Genomic DNA, 26,411 nt, shown 5'->3' with positions numbered 1-26,411 from the left:
CCTCCCTCACTTCCTGCCCCTGCCAGACACTCTGGAGCCAGAGGCGGGCATCATGCGTGAATCCCGCCAAAGACAAAATGAACAAAGGGACCAAACCTGGTTTGGCGCGCAGAGTAAATCTCAAGAAGGACCTTTCCAGAAAGAAATAGCGAAAAAAGCAGCCCAGGGCCATTTTGGCAAAATGGGCACCCATGGGTGCCTTTATGGAGCTGCGAACACAGCGCGCGTTAAAAAAATATAATGGTAGTAAAAAGTAAACCACTGCCCCTAGCCATTAATTGTAGAAAGGGTAACATAAAAATGTTACATGAGAAACTAGACAAAGGGGATACTAAGTAACCCCTCCAGCACCCTATTGTAAGATATTGTGTGCTGGGTCTAGAAATTTACAAATGGAAGTAAAGTCAATTTCACTTCCCTGTTCTTGGAAACAGTAGTTATCCAAGAGAAGGTATTTAAACCTTGTGGAAATCTGAAAGACTTCCCTGTGCCACTGCACTGAAGGTGCTGTGTCACAATGTTAAGATGATGCCTGTGGAGTTAGTCAGACTCCAAAACCAAAGGGAACCGAGTGCAAATTACAGACAAATACATAAGGGTGGGAAAAAGGTTGTAGAGGAGGTCCCAAGTACGGCCCGCACGCTAACCGTCCTTTTTGAAGTACCAGGAACATTCATGCCAAGGTATGTGACGTATGATGAGCAAATAAACCAGCAGAGAGCCGCAGTGGGCCTCTGTCCAGTACCTATCAGAAGAACAGCACCTATTGAAGTACCTCCACCAAAGAAAACATGGACAGTAAGGTACTGTGAGAACTATATCAACAAATGAAACAAAATGATCGTCCGAGTACAGTCCCTGAAGAAGCCAAAAAGGTCTTAATGGAAGAGTGGTGACGTCACAAGAACCAGACTGACTCGCATATAGAAGATATGACGACCTGAGAATGACTTGGAGACGGAACACCGTGGACAAGGGACATCATGAACCTAAGATGAAAGGACAATGTCAAATGTAAGAAGCTTATGCTATGAGCATGACGGAGATATTCAACCAGTTTACGCATGTTCATATGCTTGGAACCGCAAGAAAGTAAGAAAACAGTGCGGCTTGCTATGCTTAGTAGTAAGATAGATAGCAGCAAGCGCCACATACAGATCTACCTCAAAAGAAGCACGTTATGTAAGTATACTTCCACTATGCACAAGAAGCGGAATCAACCAAAGGTTACTAGAGGCCACATGAGGAGAGCTCACATTTAACAAATCAAGAATAAAAGGCAGAAACGAAACTCAGCCGAGGCAAATTGTGCCAAAAAGCCAAGGTTGTATCAGCTAAAATAGACGAACAGTAGCTACAATTAATGAAGCAAGGAACAGAATATCCTGCTCAGAAAGGTCAAGATAAGAAACCGAAGGCAGGTGGTGGGCAAAACTAAAATCAAATACACAAATTACATGGAGAAGAAGGCGATTTCACGGTGTCTGAATCACGTGGCCAGCCGAGTGAGAACTGAGACTTTCACACCCTACGCATGGCAGTTGGCCAGGCGAAGATATCAGAACTTTTCCAGACAGGAGATGCAGTCTCGAGGCCAATCACAGTGAAATAATTGACACATGGCCATTAAAGTGGTGATTGATTGTAACAATATTTGGAGGAAGGCCGGGGGAGCTGGTGGGCACCCTGCACCCCGCCAACCACTCTGCATGCTGCTAGGCAAAGTGGAAAAGTATGAGTTGGTGCCAACCCAATCCTAATGGGTCCTATAGTTGGTGGAACCAATGGGACGTTGTACTTTTAGTGACGTCTACAGTAGCCATTTTGAAGGAAGGGCTTAGATGCCCCACCTGACAGTGTTAACCCAATCCCCTATTCCGTTACCATATACAGATATAGTACCTGTATTAAAGTTACCTTCCTAGAACCAATAGAATTGTATGCCAACTTTTAAGCGTTAAACGTCAGTGATGACAAGTTTTTAGTATAAATGTTGTTTCTTATGAAGTTCATTGGAGTTGTGAAGCGAGGGGGAAGATCACGCATTCGCTGATATTCATGAAACTCCCCCTTTTTTGTACTATATTTGCCAAACCGTTGAGTTGTCATTATTGATTTGATGCTTGAGTATTAATCTGCATCCCCTTCCATCTCACGGATGCTGCTATTACACCTTAAAGTACTATTGGGCAAACCCCAGCTCTATGGGCCGGTTGGGGGTCCTGGTGCACAAGGTCTCGCTCGCTCCAGGTTAGAAATTTAAAAGTTCTAAAATCAAGCAAAAGTGCTGGGGCTCTCTAAGGTAGCAGGGAATTGGCACATTGCTGCGAATACTCGCTAACAGCACCTAGGATCGGGAAACCGAGACGGCAGAAGGCAAGAAGGTGGCAGAGTGAATGGACTTGTATGCAGCACCCATTGAGTTAGCTAGTTGAATGTGACCCCGCAACGCTCTGGGATAGCCCTCTTGCCCGTACTTCTAATTTTGAATACCAACCTAATGTGAAGAGGCAGAAGTGGAATATTGGGCCTTACTTTGTATACCAAAATAAGACTGGGCAGATAAGGTAGCAGATTGAGAACATTAGGGGCAATTGTAATTCTGAAGATGATGGTTTTTATCATTGCCAATGTCAAAAGAAACCAATAGGAAAACAACTTTACAGCAAGCAATATGCTTCCAACAAAAATAGGGCAGTTAAGAACATTGTTAAACAAGCATTGCCCAGACCTAAGAAGAGCAAGATTGATAAAAAGCCATTATCAGCACCTGGTTGATGTAAGGGAGGGAAGACCAGCGTGGCAGAAGAGCTGCCATCCTATTAGCCAACATTCAGGAGGAGAACAGCAGAATTTGTTTCATGTGGCATTACTGGAACCAATGTGGTTCATGTCTTTACAAAATAAGTATTTTTTTTCTGAAGTTGTTAAACGTCAAAATACTTTAAGTTGTTGACAAATAACCTTTACCACAGAAGTGCTTGCAGTAGAGTTAGAATTTTGTGGTACTGGCAGGAGAGTATGCCAGGTCGAGGGACCTTGTAATGTTAGACCTGGAAGATTAGTGGACCAGGTGGAAGATATAAAGGTGCTGTGTTGTGGTTAAAGACTGAAGAAAAGGTAAAGCCACATCCTTGTTGCATCACACTGACAAATTATGTGTTGCCCTTAAGTAACTGTGGAAGTATTTTGGTCCTGAAGAATAATTTGTGTCGAACCTTTTGTTATCAGTAGAAAACACAGATTTGTTATTTCTGTTGGACCTATTGGGAAGACACATTGAGAGATTTGTTGGAGCAACAAGAGCATAGCTTTCTAGAACTGTTATAAAATGGAGTTCCCTTTTTGTACTGTGGATTTAACATTTCTGCTTTGAATCTGGGGAGGGGAACATTACCCAGGTCACAAGGAGAAACAGTTATTGAGCATGTTTGATATAACTGTGCTTTTGTTCTACTTTGAATTGCCATACATGTCCTTTATATTTTTATTGTATGTATGAGCATGAGATAGATTCCTAGTGTTGGTGTTTCCTATAGTACTCTTACATCCCGTCCCCTTTACTCCATACTGTATGGGTGTCCCTTCCAAGGGACGGGAGACGGAACCTTTTTCACCAGAAAAAATCACCTTCCCTCTTTAAATCTAGAGGGGCGTGGCCCAGGGAGCTTGTGCTGCTCCAACACCGCCCTCCGGCACCACACCTCAGTCCCCTTTTCCTCGTCTACGGGAATGGGCTGAATTCACCAGCGCTCTTGGGTTTGGCTTAGGCCATGTAATTCTATGCGCGGATACTTCTTTGTCTTGTCTTTTCTATCATTCAGGTACTCGGTCCTCCGGCGTCACGCTCCTCGACGCATGTCAACTTCTACAGGGTTCAGCAGGTGTCCATCCTGCAACGGGCTCTTCCCAACTTCAGACCCCTACGCCCTCTGCCTACGTTGCCTTGGCCCAGACCACGGTTGACAATCCTGTTCGATGTGTGACTAGTTGTCCTCGAAGGCACTGAAGAACAGACTAGCCAGGTGGAGGGAGCTCTTCCAGAAGTTGCCTCCAAAGGATCTAAAGAACTTAATGAAGCCTCGTCCCAGGTCCAAGGTAGGGCTGATATTTTCCAGCGCACCCCGCAAGGGAGACTCCTTCCCAGGGACTCTCCCGCACTGGAGGGATCGACCAGGTCCTTCCACCGCCACGTGCACCGAGGCTGCTACATGCAGCGGCTCCAGCAGTCCCCCCACTACCCTGTCAGTACCCCCTACCACCTCTTCGGCCTGTGAGGAGGTGCTCTTCAACAAATTCCTCGGCCTCATGAGGTCTCTGCAAATGGGGGTTATCATCAAGAACGCAGTCGGGGAAGTCCTCCCCGCCATGCTAACTGCACCAAAGACTCCTCCATCAGCTCCCTGTGATGTGGCCCCTAGGGGACCCTCGTGTATGGAAACGAGGCACAATCCCCGCACACAAACTGATACGCCAGACACAAGGTTATGTTCCCAAAAGCTAGGGTTTATTGCAAAGCAAATAGTCTCAGTTGGCCAACTGGGTCTCACGCCCCGAAACGTGTGTCTCCAGATCCCTCGGGACACAAGAGAGCGAATCATTGTACAACAGTTAAATATATACAAAGCGAGCATCTTGCAATCAGTGGTGACACAGTCAATTCCGCCCATAATGTATTTCCTTTGAATTGGGTTTGATGATTGACAATTGTGACGAGTATGACCCCTTCAGACATTCATTTTAGCAACCGTTTGCAATTTCGTGAGCCTGCAGACACAATTCTTTGTTTTAGAGAACACATTGCTTCTGTTTTTGCAAGCAAGCTGCTTGCAGGGGAGAGACACATTCCAGGCCTCGCTATCTCCTAGTTTCTATTCGTGTGCTAGAGGTCAACTCGCTCTCCAGGGCTCTACAGGGCTCAGGGAAGGGGGGCCACAAAGAAGAGCATAATTCAAGCCATGAATTGTCTGTTTCTACCATTTCTACCGCATGAGCGAGACTGGCACCTGTGTAATGATTAAATGCCTTGTTGCTTATTTCCAAGGATTTGTGACGGAGGAGACCGAGCATTTCTGTCTGGGTCGCCTGTGTTAAGTTTCAACAAGTATCTCGCGGCCTTGCTCTATGCATGAACAATAATGTAATAGTGGAGCAGAATAAGCTTTCAGCAAAGCAGTTTCAACAGAAGGCGAAAGTTAAAAACAAAATGGCGATTTCAATCACATCAAAATGGCCGCACTTTAGTCAAGCTTATAGATGTGTATTTCTAATGCCAAACACATGAGGCGGTTGGTCTTAGGCCAACAAAATACATTGCCTCCATTATTGAGGGGTATCTACTTTTTCTGGACCGACACCTGACTCCTGTGCAGCCGCCTCCACCGGCCCCATAGCCAACTCTACAACCTCAGCCTCTGACTGCTGTCTCTGTACCCCAGCCTCTGGCTCAATCTACCCCTCCTTCTCCACAAGATCCTCCGGATCCGCAGGACACGGACGAGGAGGAAGATCCGGACACGCCACCCTGGCCTGGCGGAGTACCTGGGCCTCCCTCAGACCAAGGTCGAACATCCGGCAGAGGGGGTTCTGGCTGAAGTCCTCACAAGGCGTCCCTCTGCCAACATGGGGATTCCACTGCAAACCGATGTATTCTCCCTGGCCAAGAAGGGTTGGTTCAAGCCCCACTCAGTCCAGCCGGTCAACCGATGCCAAATACAGGCAGATAGAGGGGGACACATTCTTGCTCTCGACCCATCCTCAGCCACACTCCTCAGTGATTGCTGCGGCATCACTTTACACCAAGCCTCAGTCGTCGTCCACCACCTCCTCTGCGGCGCTGCTAGGCAAGGAGGAGACTATCTTGGAGGCTTACGGCAAGAAGATCTACTCCGCCTCCTTGCACTTCGTCAGACCAACGCAGATGCCATGCTGGCTGCCGCCAACCAATGGTTATGGCGGGAAATTGTGGACTTCCTCTCGGGAACTCCCCTTCCAATGCCAATCACGCTTCAAGGCGGGGTGAGCGGAGGGCAAGCTTGTGGCACATAACCTCATGGAATTTACAGTAGCGCATATCGATACCTCGGGCCGTGCCATCTGCATTGCCACGGACATGAGGCGCAAAGCCTGGCTCCAGGCAACAAAATTCAACCCTGACAACCAGGAGCGCATCCTAGATCTACCGTTTGATCGGGGGGGGGCGATTCCACTCCTCTACGGATGAAGAACTGGACAAAAAGAACAACTCACAAACGGCAAAGTCCTTGTTCATTCTTATAAAGACCACGCCCAAATTTTACACCCAATCTCAGCAGCTCTGAGAAGGGTGGTACATATGGAGGGTTCCGCGGCTTCCAGGAACGCAGATCCAGGCAACCGAACCGCTCGCTGTCTCAAAGCCGGCGCAAACAAAGGGGGGTGAGGGGGGGGGTAAGGGCTTTTTTCAGTCCCCCTCCTCAGCCTCCGAGGGAAAGAAGGCATGACACGCCCCTTCAGGTCCACATGTCTCCAGTGGGGGTGGAGGCATGCTTGCTCTCCATGCACATTTCTGGTTCCAGAATTTCGCTGACACCTGGATACTCACCGTGGTATCCATGGGTTACCACCTACTCATCTCAGCCTCTCCTCCCTCCTCTCCCACAGGTTGGGACAGCAACTCTTTTGGCCGAGATCCGGTTGCTAGTAGAGGGCCAGGCAGTGGAGGAAGTTCCAGCCTCCCAGCTAGGCTTTGGCTTCTACTCCAGGATTTTCACCATTCAGAAGAAGAACCAGTCAGTCCTGAGAGTTGTGCTGGACCTTTCCACCCTCAACCTCTCCTTACTCCTGCAAGAATTCAAGATGGGTAAGCCCGCTTTTAGAGCAGAGACATTGGACAAGGGAGACTGGATGTGCTCCCTAGACCTGAAGGATGCGTACTTGCACGTCCCAATTTGGCAGCCCCATCGTGCTTGCCTACAGTTCAGAATCATGGGCCACCATTTCCAATAAAAAGCCCTTCCGTTTGGCCTCAACTCGGCCTTCAGGATATTTACCAGGCTCATGAATGCTGTAGCAGCCCTCCCCAGAGTGCAGGGCCTCCACATCTACCCATACCTTGGCGACTGGCTCGTCAAGGCTACATCTCCGGAGGCGGTTCACCACTCTTCCCATGCCCTTATGAACACACTGCACAGCCTGGGCTTCTCGCTCAACCTCAAGAAGTCATAGCTGCTCCCTACGCAGACTGACATTCCTGGGACTCATTTGGGACACATGCTCTGAGAGGGTTTTCCCGTCGGAGGACAAGATCTTGGCCATCAAGAGGGCCACCGCCCACTTCCTCAGCAGAGAACTGACCTCGGCATGGTGGTACCAACCTCTCCTGGGTCTACTAGCAGCGGTTCTGTTAGCCGTGCCGCACAAAAGACTAAGGATGAGAAGGATTCAGCTGCACCTCACGGGCTCATGGAATCGGGAGCGGGGCTCACAATCCGAGATGATCAGCGTTCCTCCATCTTTCCACCTGGGCCTACCTTGGCGGTCCATGGACTGCAGCCTACGGACGGGGGAAGCCCTTTCGGCCGGCCGCCCCCTCCGCAGGCCTCCATCACCACAGACTCCTTGCTCGAGGGCTGGGGAGCCACCCTGGACGATCTCTCGGTCCAAGGCACCTGGACTCGACAGGAGCAGGAATACCACATCAAATGGTTGGAGCTGAACGCCATCTGGCTAGCACTCCGAGCATTCCTCCCACTCCTCAGGGGCAACGTTGTCCTCATCCAAACAGACAACTCGACCAGCATGTACTACGTCAACAAGCAAGGAGGCACCAGATCCCCTCCTATGTGCAGACTGGCGATCAGCATGTGGGAATGGGCCTTGAAAAACGACATTAACCTCTCGGCAGTCCAGCTCCCGAGGGAATCCAACCTGGAGACTGACTGGCTCAGCAGGCTGGGAGCAGAAAATTACGAGTGGCAGCTAAACGACCTCGTTACTCTGGAGATCTTCAGCAGGTGGGGGTCATCACCATGTGGATCTCTTTGCCACCTGGCACAACACGAAGTGTCCCCAGTTTGCATCCTGGCAAGGCAGGGCCCCGGCTCGCTGGGCGACGCATTTCACCTACAGTGGACCGGCATGAAAACCTACGCCTTTTCCGCCCACTCTTCTGATAGGGTAATTTGCAAGATCAACAAGTCTCACCGACTCCACATCATTCTGATAGCTCCATGGTGGCCGGTCAGGCCATGGTTCTCGGAGCTCCTCAGCCTCTCGGAGGTGTCACCTATACACCTTCTGATGAGCCCAGCACATCTTCTGGCACAGCATGGGAGCAGAATCATCCACCCCATTCAAGGGAAACTAGCCCTCACAGCGTGGTACCTGAGCAGGTAACGCTTTGGCACCTTAGCCTCTCACAGGCCTATCTGGAGATCATACAGGGCACCAGGAGCAAAGCCACCAGGGCCCAGTACAAGAGCAAATGGACTAGGTTCTGACACTGGGCAGACTCCAAGGGAATTGACCCATTGGCCTTCAATTTGGACGACATGCTCTACTTTTCAGCGCACCTCGCTTTTTCGGGGGTACAGGTAGACACCTGTCGTACATACCTTGCAGCCATTGGGGTTTACAGGAACTCAGAGGAAGGCATATTTTCCTCCTCCAACCCCATCTTCAAACATCTCTAGGCTCTACCCGCCCGTCAAGAGTCCGCACCTTGTGTAGGACCTTAACATAGTCTTGGGCGCCCTGGCACACAAACCATTTGAGCCAATGGCGTCCATGGACATTAGGCTGGTCACCATCAAGACTGCCTTACTAGTCGGTCTTACCTTGGCTCGCAGAGTCAGCGAGATTCAGGCGCTGATCGCCTCTGAACCATTCCACCTTTCACAAGGACCAGGTAGTCATGCGGACGCACCCGGCATTTCTGCCCAAGGTTCCATCTGCATTTCACTTGAACGAGGAAATGGTCCTTCCTACGTTCTTTCCCGATCCCAAGGATGATGCACAGAGGGTGCTGCACTGCATGGATGTCAGAGTTCCCTAAAGTTCTACTTGTATAGGACCATGGGCTTCTGCAAGTCGGACGTCACGTTCGGCTACTCGAGGCCAGGCTATCATGCCTCAAAGGCTTCCATATCCTGCTGGATGGTCTCTGCCATCAAAGAGGCGTATGAGGGTCAGCAGAAGCCACTCCCGGCCAACATGCATGCCCATGCAGTCAGGGCCAAGGCAACTGCTATCGCATTCCAACGCAATGTCCCTTGGCAAGTCATAAGCAGGGCAGCCACTTAGGTCTCCATCGGCTTTCTGTAAGCATTAATGTTTGGATTCCGGCTCTAGGTCTGAAGTCGCTTTCGGACCGGCGGTTCTCGGGAACCTATTTGCTTAAGGAGGGGGTCTCCTCTCCACCCTGGGGCTACAATCTGTTGTAATCGCCCATACAGTATGGAGAAAAGGGGATGGAATGTAAGAGTAGTTATGTTACTCACCGTAGTGACTAACATACTCTTAGTCCATAGTCCCCTTTCCTCCATACGTCCCACCAACCTCCCCCCTAATAATACTGATGTCATTAGGCAGTGTTAAAACTATTGTCAACGCGTCAATGGTGACTGAGGTGTGGCGCTGGAGTCGGGGCAGCGCATGCTCCCTGGCCCGCCCCTCTAAATTTATAGGGGCAAAGGTTTTTTATGGTGAAAAAGGTTCTGTCTCCCGTCACTTGGAAGGGACTCCCATACAGTATGGAGGAAAGGGGACTAAGAATACGTTAAGCACTACAGTGAGTAACTTATAATTTATTTTGAATTACGGGAGACAGGGAAATTCCCTTTAGTGTAATGATAGAAGGGTTTGATAAACACCTCGCTAAGTTGATAAAATGGCATCTCATGAAGAACCTTCACCAAGTTGTCTGCCTCACATTTCCCTCACAATGTCTATTGTTTGTCTTCGGCAGTATGGTTAATCCAAACAAACCTGCTAATGCTTATGAGGCTCTGATAAAGCCTATTTAACCTTCTCCCAGTGTCTTTAGATGCTAGTCTCTGGTGCATTGTTCATCTGCACTATTCATTTTTAAAATTGGTTTTATGAAATAAGTTTGAATGCTGGCTTACACCCCTTCTCTCCTTTTCTCCTTCTCTAGAAATTTGGGGAGCTTGCCATGACAAACGAGTCCAAAGCTTTGATTGGACTCTACCATGGGCAGGTTCAGTGCAAGAAGAATAAGTTTGGCGCACCTAAAAAAGAGGTCCAGTAAGTACCGATTAGCGTTTTGAAATCTGATGAAGTTGCCTGTGTACTCGAGAAGCATGAGGTGTAATAACATGAGGCCTGTGCAGTGGAACAGCTCAGAGATGGAAGCAATGACGCAAGACTTATTTTTAATCACGTTTGTTCTTTATTTCTCTGGTACCAATGTGTGGGAGTTGCATTGTGTCGTTGGAGAGGTGAGTCCACTGCATGGTGATGGGATGGTTTTGCTTGCTTTCTAAAAACATCCACATGTAATTTTGCTGAGATTATTCCTAGTGACACCGAAGTGTCGCTAAATTGTCAGGGTTGAATGGTCTTTCAGTGTAGAAACAGGGGCGGGTATGGAAATATTTCTCTGGTGAAGTAGTTTGTCTGCATAGGTTGGCGGTAATCTACGAATAACAAAAATCTGGTGGAAATGCTTGGGCTAAAGCTGCTAAACACTGAGAACAAATCGGAAAGCATTTTGCATACCTGTTTAACTTCTGACCCATGAAAGATGGGGACCAACAGTTTGCTGACCAATAAAACTAGGCAGCTCTTGTGGGCCGAACGACTAGAACTATTAATGGTTGGTCTGTGGCTGGCTCTTGCAGAATGCTTACTCAGCTGATACTCCTCAGGGTCTGTTTAGAAGTTAGTTGAATGCAAGTGAGGCACTATACCTTGTGGCCATCCTGTTGATTATCACCGTCTCGTCTGCATTAGGCCTTCTTTTGCTTGCAGGAAGCTTGCCGTCCTGGGAGCCGGCCTCATGGGTGCTGGTGTGGCCCAAGTCTCTGTCGATAAAGGTTTACAGACCATTCTGAAAGACACCACTATGGAGGGCTTGGCAAGAGGACAGCAGCAGGTCTACAAAGGGTGAGTATTTGCTCTTAGGGATCTTCTCTTGGTTGGGGTTAATTCCTATGTGTTTTCTTCCCAGCTGCATCAGTACCACACCAAATAGCATTATTTTGAATTTTTTTTTTTGTGAAAAAATGTTGTAGTGTGCCCTGGGGCTTAAAGTCTGCAAGTTTATTGCTAAAAGCTAAAATATTTAAATGAGCTCTATTTGGAAAAACGGTTCAATGGTAAAATGAAGATATTTGTATTTTGTATTTGTATTTATTTATTTATATTGCGCAGCCTGCCCAAAGGCATCAGGGCGCATGTTTAGAAGGGTTTCAAAGGTTAACAGAGAGATAGATTACAATTGCATAGTAAATAAACATACAGAGTCGTCACCAAACAATACAGCAGTGGATAGGGTTGTAGAGCATGCAGTGGATGATTACCACATGGTGGTCAGCTCTTCGTCTTGCTCATAGAGCCATTGTTTTGTATAAAAATATTGTTTTGTATAAAATATATATTTTGCAATAAAAATACTAATAACATTAGAATATAAATTGCTACACAGTAATTAGAGACTGGAAACCTCCAGATTGTACCCAAAAAAACATTAGTGTACATTGGGAAAGGATGACTGTCATACAGTCAAGGAAAGGAATGGAAGATGTTTCTGTTGCAGCATCATAGACTGTCAAATGCCATGCAGTTTGATGGGCATGCCGTGAAACTAATTGGCTGGGGGAGACCATGGACATCTAAAATGTGCTCAAGCATCATTTCTGTTTCAAACAGACTCAATGACAAAGTGAGGAAGAGGAACCTGACGTCGTTTGAGCGCGACAGCATCATCAGCCACCTGACAGGGCAGCTGGATTATAAGGGCTTTGACAAGGCAGACATGGTGATCGAGGCAGTGTTTGAAGACCTCAAAATCAAACACAAAGTGTTGCAGGAGGTGGAAGCAGTGAGTTTGGCTTTTGCACGTATTTATTCCGTCTTTCAGCTTGTTGTGCAACTGTTCTGTTGTGCTTCAGTAGCTATTGTTTACCATAGAGGCAGATCATGGGGGTGCTCTTGGTGTTCATGATAAATCATTCATAGTGCTCAACTCCTGCATTTTCTGTATCAACTGACTTTTTTATTTTTCATATTGCTTTGAAAGGATGTAGTGTCTAGGTCCAAGGACATAGCATATCCTGCATTTGAGGAGGTGCTGTATAGCCTGGCTAATCCATTAGATAATCATTGTCATATAAATTGGCATTCTGTAGCCTTTTAGCTGTGTGGTGCGCTACTGTACAAACATCTCACATTGTGTCATTGCTTCTATAGGTGGTTTCTCCCCACTGCATCTTTGCCAGCAACACATCTGCTCTCCCAATAGCCCAGATTGCTGCTGTCAGTAAGAGACCTGATAAGGTGCGTACCACCCTCTCCGTCACTTGGCTTTGTGTGATGAATTCCAATTATTACTACGCTATGCCTTTTCCCTGCCTAACCTATATCAGCTGCCTGTATTCCCTTCTCCGTGCCTGTAAAGACCGGAGGGGGGTCTGCACTTCCGCTCTCTATAGGGTAGAGGGGAGGCACAGGGAGCCCTGCCAAGTTTCTCTATTATGGTAACGTAGTCGTGCAATCAAGGCGTAGCTTCTCAGGTGATGCGAGCTTGTTCTTAAGTACAGTGTAGTCCCCGAGCACCCACGAAGGAATGTCCACACACTGTATCGATTAAAACAGTCTTTATATAATTAATATTCAAGGTCATATACACGATAACTCACTTTGTACTCCAAAAATCAACAATGGTAAATATGTACAATTCTAAAGTGGTACCACTAAAGTTATTAGATCTTATTCAAGTTTATACGGTCAGAATGACACACAGATCAAAATAAAGAGGAAACCGGCAGTAGAGACAGGAAGGAAAGCAAGATGGTTGAGCAATAGGCAGAATACTGGTAACTACCGTTAAACACAGCTCTGTGTGGAGATCCCCCCCCCAAAACCTGGGCAACCTGTAGAAGAAAGATGCAAGCCCAGTCCATATATTGTTCACACTTAGACTTTCCAATAGTTCTGAAACCCCTAAGTACCTGGCGTTGTAGCGTTCCTCGTCAGGGAAATCGACAACCCTTCTTGAGTGTCCTCCCTTTCAGGCAGGATTCGGGGGTCGTCGAACGTCCGACGGAGAACAGGTCGAGCTACGACTGTGAAGTGGCCGCGTCGTTCCTAGCGGTGCTCGTTAACGGGGAAGCGTAACCGTCCTGCAAGGAAGAGGCGTGCGGGGCACCTCGGTGTCGAAAGTTCTGGACCACAGAGTTGAAGAACTGTGGCCCAGCAAGGCCGGCGAGTCGTCAGCGTCTCTGTGGTCTTTGGGTGGCGGGAAACCCACCGGTGGATGCTCCTCAGCGCGTCGAGGGTCAGGCTTTCTCTAGCAGGATACAGCGGCGACGATGTGGACCCGAGCGCCCTTGGATCAGGAAGTTCTTAGGCAACGGGAGCATGGCGGCTCCAGTCAGCGACGGCGGTCGGCGACATTGGCGAACAACAGTCCAGGCGCTTCTCCTTGGAGTTCCGCAGCAGTTCCCATATCGGGTTGGCAGCCTGTCGAAGGTCTGTCTACCAGGGAGCTTAGGCAAAGATCAGCTGTGCACGATGGTCCCTCGTAGCTCGGGAAGGGGGTGCCTTACCAGGTCCTCTCTGGGTCAGTTCTTGAAGCACAGTAGCTTTCAGATTGTGAAGGAGAGCAACAGCAATTCTTCTTGTCCAGCAGGGCTTCAGGATCAAGCTTCAGTTATTCCAGTTACTTGTCGTAGTGGACTTCAGCTTCTGAACACGATTCCTAGCAGTGAGAGGTCCCAAGATATACTGTTGATCTCCCATTCATTCCGTGGGGTCACACTCAAGCATCCAATCATGACTACGGTCATTCATTCATGCAGGCAGCCAATCAGGGACACAAGGTATTCAGGCCATTCACTTCTCTCCAGACAGTCACAACAAGTTGTGTATTGGGACAAGTAGCCATTCAACACTCCACGCTGCATTCATACCAGTTTCGGGCAGGGCTGTCTCAACCATTGTGTCAACCACCAGACAGCCACAACATAGAATGTATATTCGTCACACACTCCATTCACCCAGGTCCCACCCATAGGCATACCCACAACATACGGTCGTTGAGAAGGCTCCAGCCAGTTTGTTTATTATTTATAATGCGCACATAACCCAAAGGGTAACAAGGCGCGAGAATAGCAAGAGGATTGTATAGCTTGGTTACATATAGCACATTAAATAACGTCCCATGAGTTACAATAGGGACACAAAGACAGCATAAGTAGCAGATACCTATGGCACATAATGAGAGACTAACAAGTGTACAAAAACATGAAAACCTACTAGTGTTCACATTGAGCCTGGGCAACTACTAGTGTTCACACGATCAAATTTAAGTGAAGTTGGCATGGATATCGGAGAGTATTATCATGCTCCTTGATCCATTGGATATTATTCGTCCTGAACTGAAGATAAGGGAGGTCTTTTCGTAGAGGTGGCGGTAATGACTTCCAATGAATTGTTGCTTTGACAGGGAAGCTACTCCCTCCTGTCAGCGTGCGTTTGAATCTTGGGACTAGTAGTAAGTTGGCATTTGCGCTCCTGGAAGGGCGGTCGGAAACCTGTCTAGAGAATCTCGTAGAAAGGAATTTAGGGGCCAGGTCATGGAGGCATTTGTGTGTCAGGGATACAGATTTAAGGAAGATCTTATCTTTTGTGGAGAGCCAGTTGACAGATATTCTAGTGTCAGAGATATGGGCTTTCTTAGGGAGACTTAGGGCAGCTCTTAGGGCGTTATTTTGTAGGATTTGGATTTTATTTATGATATATTTATTACTGCCTACATAGAGGGCGTTGCAGTAATCCAGCTTGGATAAAATCAATGCTCTGGCCAGGGTAACAGTTATTGGGCGTTAGGAAAGGTTTGGCTGCTCGGATGAGTTTACAGGTAGGCAGTGGCGGAGGCCAATGCGTTTACCTGTTTTTTGAATGATAATGATGAGTCTAGGTAAAAGCCAAGAGTTTTTACCTCCTTGGCCACAGCGATGATGTTATGGTCAATTACAAATGAGTAATTTTGGCCAAGTTTGTTAATATTAGCTGCAGTGCCAAGAATGAGGAGTTCTGTTTTGTCATCATTCAGGCATAGTCCGTGGGAGGCCATCCATGCCTGGATGAAGAGGTAGACTCTGTTTACAAAGGCCAAATCCTTATCATAATCCCCCGTCAACGGGATGAGGATCTGGGTATCATATTTGGTGTAGGTGATACCTAGATCATCAAGATCATCGAAAAGGGGCTTCGTAAAGATGTTGTACAAGGTAGGTGAGACGCAGGAGCCCTGAGGCACGCCGCAGTTAATGGGTCGGCAATAAGTCTGGTCGGCACCTCCCCACACTACCATATATGGAACTTCCACCCAACAAGCAGCCAGGGGGAAGGGACCAGAGGCAGGGCTTCCCGGGAGTTCGGGAAGATCAAGGTAACAGGTGTTGGCAGGCAAGGGGCCATGGGGGCCATTTTGTCTCCATCAGGAATCTACCGATTCCAATGACAGGGCCTGGGCATCCCAAAATGGAGGACGCTCAGGGCACCAGTCCTTTCAGCACGGAGCTGCCACCAGCCCGTACCCTGCTCTGTGGGTCACACAGAGGTGCCCAGACATACACTAGGGGCACACGGTTGTACCCCTACCCATGGGTGCCATAAAGGTATCCCACGGGTCAGTTCACCAAACCAAAAGAGAGCTGCACCGCCAGGAGTCCCACATGAACTCCTGTGCGGAAAACACGACAGACCACACGATAAAAAGCAGTAAAGGACACGGAGGCCCTGTCCCTCCGATGCATTTCCAGCAGCACAGTGCCCTCCCAAGTTGTGCCTTCATTCTGTTCTAGTTGTATCCATGTTATTGTCCCTCTATTAAAATCTGCCCGTGTTCAACAATCCATTGCTTCACAGCTAGGTGTGCTAAGGGCTCTGCAATGACTAGCCATAATTTGAGGTTAAAACACCTGACAAAGGGAAGCCAAACCTCTCAAGGTAGGGAGTGTGGACCAAGCTACAAGGCTTAACTCACAGGTAGGGGTAGCTGTTGGGACAGTTTTTCTGAAGTCCTACTAAGGGCTTAAAAAAACCAGCATGGGGTCTGGCATGGATTCACATGCTCATGAATACTCCCCGTCGTCAGGCTGGGAATCATCGGTAAAGAATAAATCAGTATCAGTTCCGTTTCTGATCTGTCTTTCTTAGTAGTAAGCAATCACTGATCTCTGGGTCATACTTCCCCAGCCAATGACTGCCCTCTCCCTAAGCCCCGCCTCTGGCAGCCATCCTCAGATTTTTACTGCACGCTCAAGTGTTGGGAGTCCTCGTGTTTAGCGCTTGAGTTTTTTTACTTACTGCGTTTTCACATTTTTTCAGATTTTCTAATTTTTTCGGTTTAATCGAGCCTCAAGCTCCACCGTTTCTACTTCCAGTAACGGGGACCCGTTTCGGAATTCTTCTACGCCCCTCAAGGGTGAAGTTTTCGTCGAGTTTATACTTCTTGAAGGATTCCGGAAGATCTGCGGCCTACCTTGACGGACATGGCTCAGGACAAGGGAAGCTCAACGCCCGAATCCAAGCTGTTCAGGTGCTGCCCTGGATGCGGATTACAGAACGTTTTCAAGAGGACGAGCATTCGCTATGTCTCTACTGCCTTCATGAGGACAAGACGCATGTGGAGAAAGACTGTGCGTTCTGCAAGAACCTTTCGGAATGGACCAAACAAGATCGTCGTTCCCGCCTCGCCGCCTGGCTGGAGAAGGGCACAGCAGGTGATAAGGCGAAGAAGAAGTCTGAGCGGGCTTCTAAGTCCTGTGAGGGCGCCCGGCGACGGGGGCCCAACAAAAGACCAAGCACCGCGAGTCCGCGGGCACCATGAGCACCGAAAGGTCGGGCTCTTTGTTTGCCAAGCAGGGTGCTACTTCCCCGGCACGTTCGACCATGAGCCAGCGCTATGGTTGGGGGAAGAGGAAATCCAACAACCCGAATAGGCCGCTGGAGCGGACCCGGTCGATCTCGAAGGGGGAGCAAGGCGCTGACCCTCACCCCAAGACGAAGGCCCAGGACGCACCTAAGGTGGTGAGGGCTTTGATCCACCCGGCAAAGGCCTCTACCGAAGTGGTCGCTGCGACCCTGGCAAAGCCGGCTGAGACTATGCCCGTGGAAACGCCCTCCAGGCCCAGAGTACCCCTGCCACCGTGGAGGGTTTCCTCTTTCCAGCCCATCGCTAAGACCCCCGTGAAGCCCCCGGCTGAAAAAGAGGGGGGGGTGGAAACCGAGAAGGGCCTCAACGAGAGGTCCTTAGGCCTCAGCGAGAGGTTCGAGAAGGTTCGATCCCAGGGGGGGGGGTCCCTGCTGACGTGATCGAAGATGGCAACGACGAACGTGGCCCAGTGGAGCGGCCATCTCGTCCGTCGCAGCCATTGCCCTAGCCCTAGGATAGCTCGGCGGCCATTTTGTTGGCAATCCAATCCTTATGCACCGAGATGGACTAGATTACCACGGACCCCGACGGAGGATCCAGAACCAGGCCCGTCGGGAAGCCCTCCGAACAAGCGGAGGAGAGTCCACCCCGCTCCGCCCTTCGTGCCTGTGAGACCGGTGGACACCTCATCCCCCACGCCGGACCCTAGAGAGGATACAGCGATGGGGACGAACAATGACGGTGGCGATGACACAGCAGACATCCCGTCGTCAACCCACCCCAATCCCCCCCCCCCGCCCGCGGGCCTCTCCAGCCAACGAAATTGGCTCCTTCCACGCCATGATAACCAGGGCATCCGAGCTCTTCCAGCTCTGCCCTGAAGAACAGAAAAAGGAAGGGTTTCTGTACCAACGACGAGAGGCCAAGAGGAAGACAGTCCTCGCGGTGCCTTTACTTGCGACATCTGGGACGAGGGGCTTGCTGTCCTCAAGAACCCTTCCACGACACCAGCCGCGAGAAGAAGTACCGAGTCCCTGATGCCACCCCCCTTGTGCCTCAGGGCCCAGCCCACGCCGCACTCTGTCGTCTCGGCAGCTATTAAGAAGAAGGCAGCGGGTGCGGCGGCTTCAACCTCCACTTCCCCGCCAGACAGCGAGGGCAAGAAGTTGGACTCTATGGGACAACGAGTCATCTCGGCGGCGGCGACAATTAAGGCGGCCAATGCCTTAGTTATCGTGGCCAGCTACGACAGGGAGCTCTGGTTCAAGATGGCTCCCCTGCTAGACTTCCTGCCTGATGACAAAAGGGCGGAGGCCCTAGAAATTCTGCAGGAAGGCGAGGTGGCGTCGGATCACGCCATAACGGTGGCAACGGACATTGCCGATGCCGGATTTCGCCAACTGGGCAACGGAGTTTGCCTCCGACGACGAGGATGGTTCAAGGCGAAAGACTTTTGCCAGGACGTCCAGACCAACGTGTTGGACATGCCGTTCGACGGCAACAACCTTTTTGGTAAGGCGGTGGATGAGTCTCTACAGGCCATCAAGACCGACTCTGAGATGGCCCGGGCCCTGGGGGTGCTTCAACAGCGACAGGGTGCCTCCAAAGGATCCAGCGGTGGCTCCTCCACCGCCAGGCGGCCCGCTCCTCTTCCCAGGAGGCCTACAGAGGTCGCAGCAAGCAAGGGTGTGGTCCCGCCGCCGTTGCCAAGGAGGCCAAGGCGGCAAGGCCGCCTCCAAGCAAGACTGACCCGGCCGGGTTGTCGGGCCCCCACCAAAGCACCCCGTTGGGAGGCCGGCTGACAAAGTTTGTCAGCGTGTGGGAGTCCATCTCCACCGACCGTTGGGTGTTGCACACCCTGGCCAACGGGCACTCGTTGGAATTCCAAAAGTGCCCTCGCATTCGTTCCCTGGCCAGGAAGGAGAATCACGTCCCTCAACTCAAGATGGTCACCCTCCAGCACGTGCTGGACCTAGAGGATGCTTACTTCCACATCCCTATTCTAAAAAGGCACAGGAAGTTCCTCAGGTTCGTGGTTCAGGGACGCCACTACCAATTCAGGGCCCTACCGTTCAGATTAAAGTCGGCACCCAGGGTATTCACGCAGTGCCTGGCACCAGTGGCGGCGCGGCTGCGTCTGCAGGGGATCCACGTTTACCCCTACCTGGACGACTGGCTAATCCGGGTAAGGACAAGAACTCGCCGTCGAACACACGGCGAGGTCCGTCCGGTTGCTCACAGAGCTGGGGTTCACCATCAACTAACCCAAATCCCACCTGGTTCCATCGCAGATAGCACTGTTGCTGGGAGCGAAGCTCGATACAGTGGGGCAATTGGCCTCCCCTTCAGAGGAGAGGACCAAGACCATCCTGGGCAAGGTGCGGCACCTGCCAACTACGGACGTGGCCAGGGTGAGGTCCATCAAGTCCCTCCTCGGTATGATGTCCTCGTGCATCTATCTTGTGCCCCCTTGCAGACTTCGGATGCGTCTGCTACAGGAGTTCCTCGACGCCCGCTGGCTTTAGGCGAGGGGCTGTTTCGAGGACAGGATCCCTCTCGACAAGGAGTTCCGTCGAGCGATCTTATGGTGGGGCATCCGTGCTCACCTCACGACAGGCACAGAATTTCAAACCCCGGCGTTTCAGGAGACGGTGACGACGGACGCCTCTTTGGAGGGTCGGACGCAAGAGGCCTTTGGCTCCCAGAGGAGCGGTCTCTCCACATCAACATTCTGGAGCTCCCAGCAGCGTTCTGGGCTCTCAAGTCGTTCCTTCCGTCCCTCAAGGGCAAAGTGGTGAGGATCTTCACCGACAACACCACCACGATGTTCTATATACGGAAGCAAGGAGGCACCAGATCCCCTGCCCTATTCAAGGAGGCCCAGGATCTGTGGCACTGGGCCATCGCCCAGGGGATGTTTTTGGATCCCTTGCACCTGGCAGGAATAAAAAAACACCATCGCGGACTCACTCAGCAGGGAGCCGCGCTCGTACCACGAGTGGGAACTGCGACCGGACCAAGTGGATCGACTCTTCCAACGATGGGGCACACCCCAGATCGACCGGTTCACGACGGCGACGAATGCCAAGTGCCAGAGGTTCGCCAGCAGGTTCCCCCAGCCGAGGAGCATGGGCAATGCTTTCTCGTTCCCTTGGGACGGCCTGTTTCTATATGCGTACCCTCCGTTGCCATTGCTGCTCCGCCTCATCAACCAGCTCAAGAAGTCCAGGTGCAGGATGATCCTCGTCGCACCGGCGTGGCCGAGGCAGATCTGGTTCCCGGACCTTCTGGACTTGTCAACGTCCCCACCAGTCAAGCTGCCGGCGGACGCGGATCTTCTCTCCAGAGAAGGAGGCGCCATTCTCCATCACGACCCACAGTCGCTGAACTTGCAGGCCTGGCTCCTGCAGCACTAGAGTTTGGAGGGTACGATATCCCGGCTGATTGCAGAGGTTGTTGCAAAGGCCAGGGCGGCCTCAACTCTCAAGTGTTACGGTCATAAATGGAAGAGGTTCTCTGTCTGGTGCCGTGCACAGAACATTAACCCTCTGCGGATTACGGCCCCTCGAGTGCTGCCGTACCTACTGTCGCTGTACTGGCTCACGCCTCCATAAAAATACTTCTGATGTTTGTTAATCTGCTTAGAATCACATGCTGTGCATAGGTCCGACATCCAGTGGTCACTGCGGAGTATTGCATTTTGTTTTTCGTAGTCGAAAAGGGGACGTCGACAAGGCGTGTCTGTAACACTATCCCTATAGTGACGTGCGTTGTACCCACAATCCCTCACGCGTCGAGGTCCCTCAGATTGTTTTTTTCCGCCCAGTTTCTGGTCGCCTTTCGCGGAGCTCCTAGAGAGACATTGCTATACTTGCCACGGACCTCGGTCCTTTTGTCATAACTTAATATACTGACAACGATCCCTCCCCCTCGACGTTAGCTGTGAAGCTGTTTCTCCGCCGAACTGATTTTCGACGGAGAGGAAGAGCGGAGGAGATCCTTCGGCGCTGCCGAACACGTGGCCTGGCCTCGACGGCCAACTTACAGTAGGGAGAGTTAGAACTTTGTCTCTTCTCTTTGAGAATGTCTTTCTTTCTCCCCTTTCTTTCCCTTGGGGTTGTTATCGCCAGCTATTATTGCCTCAGCTATGGAGAGGACACCATTTAAGTTTTGCCCAGGCTGCAGGGGCAAATATACTTGGAAAGATAAGCACAAGCTCTGTAATCGTTGCTTACCCCTCGATCACATAGAGAACAGCTGTGCAGCCTGCAAGCTCTTAAAACCCAGGACTCTTAAAGAACGTAGGGTTAAGAGGTGGGCGGACTACGCGATGTCGAAGTCCGTTTCCTCACCCGCTGCCGCTGTTACTGAAAGTGACGAGGAGTGCGATAACTCGACGTCCGTTACGGAAGTCATGAACCCCCAGAAGGAGCGCTCCTCGTCGTCCGTCCCCGACGGGCTCGGCTCACGCCCTGCTTATGGGGATGAACACCCCGGCGACAAGGACGCACACAAACCCCATAAGGCTAAACACACTACCCACGGCTCTTCTTCGTCGAGAACGAAGGATCCATCAGCGCCGAAGGGGACGCAGGGCACTCCGGCGTCTACCGCAGACCGTAAAGGTCACAAGCCCCACCCGCAAACGCAGCCGCGACCAGCGATTGGGCTTCCATCTAACACGGGCGCTACCCCAAAAACATCCGACGCAACGCTCCATAGAGCGACCGTCGAGGTACAACGCGCAACGCACACAACGTCGACACCAGAGCCCTCGACGGACAAAATCGTGGTCGAGAGCCTAGCGAGAATTGTCGCCGAAGACAAACGTACGCGGACGACGAAACAAACGTCGAATACCGCGTCGAAAAAACATAAAAGTAGCCAGGAACTGCCCCTTTCTCCAAAGGACGCTTCCGAACTACCTGAAGGCTTTTCAGAAGGAGACTGGAACCTCTCGTCGACGTTGTGGGAGCGTTCGAAACGATTCGAAGGCGAAAACACTAATTTCCCCCCTCTAGACTATTCAGGGGTACCCCATGAGACCCTTGAAAGACTCCATTCTTGCATGGAGAAAATGGAAAGGTTTCTAGGAAACCAAGACCCACCCACTCACAAAAGACAAAGAGAATGGCCACAGGATGACCCTAGAGTCAAGATTCCTAGGCTGGTTGACCTCACTGAGGAGGAGCAATACCTCCAAGAAGATGAGTGTTTGGGTGGAGAAGAAGAGGTAGAACTTGAGGAAGAGGGGTTCGAAGAAGATCCTTACACCACTGCTACAGGTTTTGAAGAGGATACAGCTACCTCGCAGCCCTGGCATTCACCGTCAGTGCAGCCTTGGCAATCCCCATCAGTACATTCAGACCCTGATGCCTTTCTCCCTTCTCCTCTCAAGGATTCACATGGGAACTCCTCTCCCATAGATGACCAACCTTCCCTCAATGCACTATTGCGCAAGGCAGCAGCGCATTTTGAAATTGATACAGGGGAAACTCTTCCAGACATTGACTTTGTAGAAAAAGTCATCAAAGAAAAAGCCCCTGTTAGCCAATCTATTCCACTCCTGGCTTCTATTAAAAGAAGAATTTCTCCTTCCCTTACTAACCCAGCTTTAGTAAGAGGGGTCAACCCTAGAATAGAAAAGCTCTTCAGCCCTTCATCCTCTGACCCTTTATACATCAGAGGACACTCTATTCCGGACTCCCTTGTGGTTACCAACACAAGAAAAAGAGCAGGGGTGCCACTATCCACTAGTGAGGCACCTCCAGACAAAGAAGGCAAAAAACTCTACGCACTGGGGAAGAGAATCACGACCTCCGCCGCCTTCTCTACTAGAATTGCTAATAACAACTCACTTTTAGCTAGCTACGCAGATGCACAGTGGAACAAGCTGCGCAGCGAAGCAGAGGAAGCACCTGAACCTCTGCGTTCTCGCCTGCTAGCTATAATATCAGAGGGCACACTGGTAAACCAGGGCATCGTTAAGAACTCCCTAGATGCCGCTGAGACGGCTGGCCGCTCCCTAGTGCAGGGAATACTTCTCAAACGCCACGTTTGGCTACGCAATTCAGGTTTTAAGCCCGAAACCCAAGCCTCCCTCATAAATAAACCCATTGAACAGACGCATCTGTTTGGGAAAGCAGTAGATGAGGCCCTAGAACATGTTAAAAAAGAGTTTGATACCATCAAGACTCTTGATCAAATTTCTAGGCCCCCTAACAGGCGAGGCTATGGTAATAAACGCTCCTTTCGTGGCCAAAGACAGCAGCAGAACCAACAACAATATTACTCTGGCTCCAACTGGCCCACTAACCAGGGTAACACCCAGTTCAGTCAAAGAGGCCAACGCCGTGGCAGAGGAAGAGGTCGTGGCTCCAGCCCCAGAGGTTCCACGCCCAATACCAGCAAATGACCCGAAAATTCGGGTCCCCTCCCATGCATCACCGGTCGGGGGCCGGCTAACATCGTTCCTTTCAGCATGGGAGGGAATCACGTCAGACCGTTGGGTATTATCCACCATAGCCCACGGATACTGCATCGAGTTCAACGGTTCCCCGAAGTACAAACCCCCATGGAACCGACGCATGACACCGCAACACCTCTCCATTCTTCTTCAAGAGGTGGAAGAACTACTGAAGAAAGAAGCTATAGAGCCCGTCCCCCTATCACAGGTAACAGAAGGTATTTATTCAGTGTACTTCCTTGTACCCAAAAAGGACTTAACCATGCGCCCTGTATTAGATCTGCGCCCAGCGAACATATTTGTCAAACCCCAAAAGTTTCGTATGGTGACCTTACAGGAGGTAATCCCACTGTTATCACAAGGGGATTACATGACAACACTGGACATGAAAGATGCATACTTTCATATTTTAATGTTGACATCGCACAGAAAATACCTCAGGTTCAAGATAGAGGACAAACACTACCAGTTCAGAGTACTACCCTTCGGGATAGCATCTGCACCAAGGGTATTCACGAAAGTACTGGCAGTGGCAGCGGCCCACCTGCGCAGATTATCCATCCCGGTATACCCTTACCTCGACGACTGGCTCATAACAGGGGATTCTTACGAAACATGCTTCTCCAATACCCAAAAGACCGTAGACCTTTTGTCCCAACTGGGCTTCTCCATCAACGAAAAGAAGTCCAGCTTAGACCCCAGCCAAATCAAACAATTCCTAGGGGCTCTAATTCAAACAAAGGACGGCATCGTATTCCCCTCCAACGAGAGGGTCCAAAACATGCTGTTTCAGATTCCCCATTATGTAGCAGGCCGAGAGGTGACGGTACGCAAAGCAATGCGCTTGCTAGGGATGATGGCGTCATGTATTATTTATTTGGTACCTCACGCGCGCCTGCGCCCAATGCAAGAGTGGCTCTACAGCCAGTGGTGTCAGGCCAGCGGACAATGGGACGATCTAGTGGTGGTCTCGCAGGCCTTGGTTCTCTCGCTACGGCGGTGGACAAAAGAAAACCTGTTATTAGGGAAAACTTTTGCCACACCCGCAGTGGAAGCCACTCTAACCACAGACGCATCCCTTACAGGATGGGGGCTCACCTATCCCATCAGACGGCCCACGGAGCGTGGACTCCGAGCTTAGCATCCAAGCATATAAACCTGCTGGAACTACTAGCGGTGTTCAAAGCACTGAAAGCCTTTCAGAAACAGCTACAAGGAAAGACAGTGATGGTCCTCACAGACAGCACCACAGCCATGTACTACCTCAACAAGCAAGGAGGCACTCACTCTCCAGGACTGTCCAAACTGTCCCAGAATATATGGAAGTGGGCTCTCAGACACAACATGTTCCTACTATCACAACATGTACCAGGGGAACTCAATCTTCTAGCAGACAAACTCAGCAGAGACTTCCCCCTGCCCGGAGAGTACGAATGGCAATTACACAAAGACATCGTCTTAGACGTCTTCACTCAATGGGGATTCCCGGAAATAGACCTGTTCGCAACTCTGGAAAACTCACAATGCCAAAGTTACGCCTCCAGGTACCCCCAGAACCAGTCCAAGGGGAACGGTCTGTCGATTCTATGGTCAGGGAAATTTGTTTACGCCTTTCCCCCGACTCCCCTTCTCAACAAAGTGGTGCACAAGATGCACCAGGAGCAGACTACCATGATACTAGTGGCCCCAATGTGGGCCCGGCAGCCATGGTTCGCTCACTTGATGGAGATGTCCCTATCTCCCCCAGTAAAACTTCCCTGCCCATACAACATGCTGTCACAAGACAAGGGCAGAACACTGCATCCATGCCCTCAGACCATGAACTTAGCAGCCTGGCTCCTGAGATCATAGAATTTGGACATTTACAACTCCCACAGAGATGTATGGACATCCTCAGGGAAGCCAGAAAACCTAATACTCGACACTGCTATTCTAGCAAATGGAAAAGATTCGTTATCTGGTGTAGAGGTACTAGCATCAACCCAGTTGACTGCTCTCCTACTGACATTATTCTATACTTGACCCATTTACTGGATTCAGGTTTAGTGTTCAATTCCATTAAAGTCCACCTAGCGGCACTTTCTGCATACACCACTTCCCAACTTAAAGTGTCGTGGTGGAAGATACCAGTTATCAAAGCCTTCATGGAGGGGGTAAAGAGGATACACCCTCCGATAGCTAACCCAGCTCCCGGATGGGACTTAAATGTGGTACTTTCCAGACTCATGGGCCCTCCCTTCGAACCCATGCACAAGGCAACTCTTAAAGATATCACCCTTAAGACTGCTTTCCTAATAGCTATCACCTCCATTAGGAGAGTAAGTGAACTACAGGCTCTTTCTGTACTAGACCCCTTCGTAACAGTTCACAAAGATAAGGTGGCTCTACGCACACACCCAAGGTTTGCACCTAAATTCATCTCGAAATTTCATGTAAACCAAACTATAGAACTACCAACGTTCTTTCAAAACCCTTCCAGCTCGGGAGAAAAAAGTCTGCATACACTAGATGTACGCAGAGCTGTCATGTTCTACATGGAAAGAACCAGACCACTGAGAAAGACTAATCAGTTCTTTGTCTCGGTGGCAGCAGGAAGAGAAGGAGATGCGGTCTCAAAATCCACTATATCTAGATGGATTGTTCAATGCATCACTCTCTGTTTCTCTCTTGCTAAGAGAGAACTACCCTTCAAGCCAAGACCACATTCCACTCGAGGCACGGGGGCTTCCATAGCATTCATTGCAAATGTTCCCCTTGAGTCCATCTGCAAAGCGGCAACCTGGAGTTCTGTGCACACCTTTACAAAACACTACTGTCTAGATGCACACTCTAGATCTGATT

General features: G+C 50.2%; 2 protein-coding genes across 3 annotated transcripts in view; one reads left to right on the top strand and one right to left on the bottom strand.

Moving 5' to 3' along the window:
• The window catches only part of HADHA (hydroxyacyl-CoA dehydrogenase trifunctional multienzyme complex subunit alpha), a 541,230-nt gene that overhangs the window by 246,066 nt on the left and 268,753 nt on the right, over nucleotides 1-26,411 (top strand). The window contains exons 11-14 of one of the 2 annotated variants that reach the window (XM_069605578.1): nucleotides 10,136-10,245; nucleotides 10,972-11,106; nucleotides 11,872-12,043; nucleotides 12,412-12,498. In XM_069605578.1, coding sequence (XP_069461679.1) covers nucleotides 10,136-10,245; nucleotides 10,972-11,106; nucleotides 11,872-12,043; nucleotides 12,412-12,498 — 504 coding nt within the window. Of the gene's footprint in view, nucleotides 1-10,135; nucleotides 10,246-10,953; nucleotides 11,107-11,871; nucleotides 12,044-12,411; nucleotides 12,499-26,411 lie in introns of both variants that reach the window. The other variant, XM_069605577.1, reaches the window with a different exon arrangement.
• Nucleotides 1-26,411, bottom strand: part of HADHB (hydroxyacyl-CoA dehydrogenase trifunctional multienzyme complex subunit beta) — a 679,110-nt gene that overhangs the window by 625,088 nt on the left and 27,611 nt on the right. The window lies entirely within an intron of this gene.

The sequence above is a fragment of the Ambystoma mexicanum genome, chromosome 4p (genome assembly GCF_040938575.1).
Source record: "Ambystoma mexicanum isolate Mex_15411 chromosome 4p, UKY_AmexF1_1, whole genome shotgun sequence".
Classification (NCBI taxonomy): domain Eukaryota; kingdom Metazoa; phylum Chordata; class Amphibia; order Caudata; family Ambystomatidae; genus Ambystoma; species Ambystoma mexicanum.
Note: the sequence above shows the minus strand (reverse complement) of the source record. Positions and strands in the feature narration are given on the sequence as shown.